This window comes from Piliocolobus tephrosceles, chromosome 10 (assembly GCF_002776525.5).
Source record: "Piliocolobus tephrosceles isolate RC106 chromosome 10, ASM277652v3, whole genome shotgun sequence".
Classification (NCBI taxonomy): Eukaryota; Metazoa; Chordata; class Mammalia; order Primates; family Cercopithecidae; genus Piliocolobus; species Piliocolobus tephrosceles.
This window is the reverse complement of record NC_045443.1, coordinates 8,023,423-8,028,858: the sequence shown is the minus strand read 5'-3', so window position 1 is coordinate 8,028,858 and position 5,436 is coordinate 8,023,423. Positions and strand designations below refer to the sequence as shown.

Here is a 5,436-nt window from a genome sequence, read left to right as displayed (position 1 = left end):
TTTTTTTTTTTTTTTTTTTTTTTTTGAGGCAGAGTCTTGCTCTGTCGCCCGGACTGGAGTGCAATGGCCGGATCTCAGCTCCTGGGTTTACGCCATTCTCCTGCCTCAGCCTCCCGAGTAGCTGGGACTACAGGCGCCCGCCACCTCGCCCGGCTAGTTTTTTGTATTTTTAGTAGAGACGGGGTTTCACCGTGTTAGCCAGGATGGTCTCGATCTCCTGACCTCGTGATCCGCCCGTCTTGGCCTCCCAAAGTGCTGGGATTGCAGGCTTGAGCCACCGCGCCCGGCCTATCTTTCTTGTAACACAGAACATGTACTGCTTAAGAATACTGGCTCTAGAGTTAGAACTCTGTTATTTATTAGTTGTGTGACCTTTGACAACTTTATCTTTCTAAATCTGTGTTTCCTGAGACTTAGTAAAATGGAGACAGCAACACTATCCTCTTCACAGTAGTAGTCGTAAGATTTAAATGAAGTAACTTGTGCAAACTCATGGTGTAATATTTGGCATATAGTAAACAATAACTAATTTTAACTACTACTATTATTATTATCTTAATTTTAAAGTGACCTGTGGCTGGACATCATGGCTCACGCCTGTAATCCCAGCACTTTAAGAGGCCTAGGCAGGCAGATCACCTGAGGTCACGAGCCTGAGACCAGCCTGGCCAACATGCTGAAACCCCCTCCTCTACTAAAAATACAAAAAGTAGCCAGTCGTGATGGTGCATGCCTGTTATCCCAGCTACTCAGGAGGCTGAGGCAGGAGAATCACTTGAACCCGGGAGGCGGAGGTTGCAGTGACCCGAGATCGTGCCACTGCACTCCAGCCTGGGTGACAGAGTAAAACTCTGTCAAAAAAAGAAGAAAAAAAGTGACCTGAAGCATTTGGAGTGTGCATGCAAAGTTGTTTTTTATTTTTGTGCAGGGGTGGGTTTGTATTTTTTGGACACAGAGACTCATTGTGTCGCCCATGCTGGAGTGCAACGGCATGAGCTCGGCTCACTGCAGCTTCTACTTCCCAGGTTCGGGTGATTCTCATGCCTCAGCCACTCGAGTAGTTGGGATTATAGACATGCACCACTACGCCTGGCTAACTATTTTTAGTAGTGACAGGGTTTCACCATGTTGTCCAGGCTGGTCTCGAACTCCTGGCCTCAAGTGATCCACCTGCCTCGGCCTCCCAAAGTGCTGGGATTATAGGTGTGAGCCACTGTGCCCAGCCCAGATATTATTTTTTTTTTTTCTTTTTTTTTTTGAGACAGAGTCTTTCTCTGTCGCCCAGACTGGAGTGCAGTGGCCGGATCTCAGCTCACTGCAACTTCTGCCTCCCCGGTTCACGCCATTCTCCTGCCTCAGCCTCCCGAGTAGCTGGGACCACAGGCGCCGGCCACCTCGCCCAGCTAATTTTTTTGTATTTTTAGTAGAGACGGGGTTTCACCGTGTTAGTCAGGATGGTCTCGATCTCCTGACCTCGTGATCCGCCCGTCTCGGCCTCCCAAAGTGCTGGGATTACAGGCTTGAGCCACCGCGCCCGGCCTATTTTTTTTCTTTTGAGACGGAGTCTTTCTCTGTCGCCCAGGCTGGACTGCAGTGGCACAATCTTGGCTCTCTGCAACCCCCGCCTCCTGGATTCAAGCGATTCTCCTGCGACAGCCTCCCAAGTAGCTGGGATTATAGGCTCCCACCACCTCGTCTGCCTAATTTTTGTATTTTTAGTAGACACTGGATTTCCCCATGGTCTCAAACTCCTGACTGTAGGTGATCCACCTGCCTCAGCCTCCCAAAGTGCTGGGATTACAGGTGTGAGCCACCGCGCCTGGCCTAATTATTTTTTGGTAGAGATGAAGTCTCACTATATTGCCCAGGCTGGTCTCAAATTTCTGGCCTCAGCGATCTTCCCACCTTAGCTTTCCAAAGTACTGGGATTACAGGCATAAACCACCACAACACAAAACTTTTAGATACATTTTTAAACTTTAGCATCCTGAGGTTGCAGGGGCGGGGGAGGAATGTGCTGTTCAGCCCTTCTACTGCCTTTTCTGGATCAGCAAACTTTCCCTAGAGAGAAAAGGGGCCATGATTTCCAGGCACATCTTTCTTGCTTTTCATTCTCTCTGGGTTCTTGACCTGGTAATTTTTACTATTTTGTGACCTTTTTTTTTTTTTTTTTTGAGACGGAGTCTTGCTCTGTAGCCCAGGCTGGAGTGCAGTGGCCGGATCTCAGCTCACTGCAAGCTCCGCCTCCCGGGTTCCCGCCATTCTCCTGCCTCAGCCTCCCGAGTAGCTGGGACTACAGGCGCCCGCCACCTCGCCCGGCTAGTTTTTTGTATTTTTTAGTAGAGACGGGGTTTCACCGTGTTAGCCAGGATGGTCTCGATCTCCTGACCTCGTGATCCGCCCGTCTCGGCCTCCCAAAGTGCTGGGATTACAGGCTTGAGCCACCGCGCCCGGCCTTATTTTGTGACCTTTTGAGACATTAAAGTTTTTCGTGTTTCATCCAGCTTATGTAGTTGATTTTGCCAAGAAGTTTGGTCCAAATTACTTAGTCCACCATTATTGAAAGTAAAGTAGAAGTCCCACTACATTCAGTGTTGATACCAGCATTGTTATCAACCATTTTTGTTGTTGTTGTTGAGGTGGAGTCTCACTCTGTCGCCCGGGCTGGAGTACTGTGGCCGGATCTCAGCTCACTGCAAGCTCCGCCTCCCGGGATCACGCCATTCTCCTGCCTCAGCCTCCAGAGTAGCTGGGACTGCAGGCGCCGCCACCTCGCCCGGCTAGTTTTTTGTATTTTTTTACTAGAGACGGGGTTTCACCGTGTGTTAGCCAGGATGGCCTCGATCTCCTGACCTCGTGATCCGCCCGTCTCGGCCCCCCAAAGTGCTGGGATTACAGGCTTGAGCCACCGCGCCTGGCCATCAACCATTTATATAACATGCAGTTATATAGAAATACTTAGAAACAATTAATTGCCTCACAGAGAAGAAATATTATGAGGACTTGTGAAAAAAATTAAATTGCAAGAACTGACAATCAAGAATTGATATGGGGCTGGGTTCGGTGCCTCACGCCTGTAATCCCAGCACTTTGGGAGGCTGAGCCTGGCGGATCACATGAGGCCAAGACAAGCCTGGCCAACATGACAAAACCCTGCCTCTACTAAAAATACAAAGATCAGCCAGGTGTGGTGGTGGGCACCTGTAATCCCAGCCACTCGGGGGGCTGAGGCATTAGAATAATTTGAACCTAGGAGGTGGAGGTTGCAGTGAGCTGAGTTTGCATCACTGCACTTCAATGTGGGCAACAGAATGAGACTGTGTCTCAAAAATAAAATTAAAAATACCCTTTCCTGGCTGGGTGTGGTGGATCAAGCCTGTAATCCCAGCAGTTTGGGAGGCCAAGGCAGGAGGATGGCTTTAGCCCAGGACTTCGAGACCAGCCTAGGCAACATGGCCGAAACCCTGTCTCTACTAAAAATACAAAACTTAGCGGGCCATGGTGGTGGATGCCTGTAATCCCAGCTACAGGAGGCTGAGGTAGGAGGATTGCTTGAGTCTGAAAGGTTGAGGCTTCAGTGAGCTGAGATCACGCCACTTCACTCCAGCCTGGGTGACAGTAAGACCTTGTCTCAAAAAAACAAATAAATAAATAAATAGGGGGTGGGGGGCAGAGAGAAACCTAAAGATATACTAATTCAACTCCCTTTACAAGACTATATTAGGAGCGAGGGAGAAATTTCCTCACAATATGCAGAGCCTTGAAGAATGCCGTCACTTAGGAAAGAAATAGGAAAGCAAGTGTGACATGAGGATTTATGATGGCCACGGCTAGAGCATGCTCCTGTACGTTCCAAACATCATGCCCACAAGTGATGTCTTTGATCCAGCCCTGCTCAGCCAGAGGCCTCTGCTCCTGGGCAGGGGCCCTCGTCTCCTTTTCTTCTTTTCTTCCTATGGCCATAAGAACTTTGTTCAACTTGAGTCCCCCCAAAGGCTATTGTAAGAATTAAAGAAAGGGGAAAGAAATATGAAAGGCGGCCTGCCAGTCAAGACAGGTTTATTTTAGAGAAAATAAACCTGAGAGGAGCCTCTGGCTGAGTTTGGTCAAGGGCACACTCTCTTACAGACTAAGAGTTTTGTTGTTTTTTTTTTTTTCTGAGGCAGAGTCTCACTCTGTCGCCCAGGCTGGACAGCAGTGACCAGATCTCCGCTCACTGCAAGCTCCACCTCCCGGGTTCATGCTATTCTCCTGCCTCAGCCTCCCAAAGAGCTGGGACTACAGGCGCCTGCCACCGCACAATTTTTTTTTTTTCTTTTTTTTTTTTTAGCAGAGACAATGTTTCACAGTGTTAGCCAGGATGGTCTACATCTCCTGACCTCCTGATGTAGGCCGCCCGCCTAGGCCTCCCAAAATGCTGGGATTACACGCATGAGCCACTGGGCCCGGCCCAGACAGACTAAGAGTTTTTAAGGATTCAGGGTGGGAGAGTTAATCAGAGGCTTGGGGGACTGCTTCTGTGTCTCTTTGTTGTGCTTATCTGGGAGAAAGAGTTGTGTCTGTTCCCATACATCTTTCTGCAGCTGCAGGCATATCCCCCCAAGTCTGCTTTTAGCTTTCCTATCTTAGTGCACCCAAAGGGAAAGGAATGTGCTTATTAAGGCCCACTGTTTTACTGGGGCCCATTGTATGAGAAGGAAGCTTGGCAGTTACCCAAGAGACTTTCCCCCCACCTCCCTCTGTGCCTGAGCTGTCTTATCTGTGTTTTACTGTCTGCTCTTTCTGTCTGCTTGTAGTCAGAAGAGAAGTGATTTCCTTGAAATGCATGAGGCAAGAAAGGGAACTGGAACTTAAAATGGCGGTGTTTGTCTGAGATGAGGGTGCTCCTGCTCTATCAACTATGACTCTTCCGTTTTCTTCCCTCAGGATTTCATCATTCAGAATCTGAAAACAAATTCTGCTTATTTTCTGGGGCTGTCAGATCCAGAGGGTTGGCGACATTGGCAATGGGTTGATCAGACACCATACGATAAAAATGTCACGTGAGTATAGAACTAGGTCTATTTGACATCAAGGGTTGTGCTTTTTTTTTTCTTTTTTCTTTTTTTTTTAGATAAGACTCTCGGCCGGGTGCGGTGGCTCAAGCCTGTAATCCCAGCACTTTGGGAGGCCGAGACCGGCGGATCACGAGGTCAGGAGATCGAGACCATCCTGGCTAACACGGTGAAACCCCGTCTCTACTAAAAACTACAAAAAACTAGCCAGGCGAGGTGGCAGCGCCTGTAGTCCCAGCTACTCGGGAGGCTGAGGCAGGAGAATGGCATGAACCCGGGAGGTGGAGCTTGCAGTGAGCTGAGATCCGGCCACAGCACTCCAGCCTGGGTGACAGAGTGAGACTCCGTCTCAAAAAAAAAAAAAAAAAAAAAAAAAAAAACA

At 48.8% G+C, this 5,436-nt stretch overlaps 1 protein-coding gene across 1 annotated transcript in view; it reads left to right on the top strand.

Moving 5' to 3' along the window:
• CLEC4C (C-type lectin domain family 4 member C) overlaps nt 1-5,436 on the top strand; it is a 19,675-nt gene that overhangs the window by 12,618 nt on the left and 1,621 nt on the right. The window contains exon 5 of the mRNA XM_026450723.1: nt 4,927-5,042. Within this exon, the coding sequence (XP_026306508.1) occupies nt 4,927-5,042 (116 nt within the window). The remainder of the gene's footprint in view (nt 1-4,926; nt 5,043-5,436) is intronic.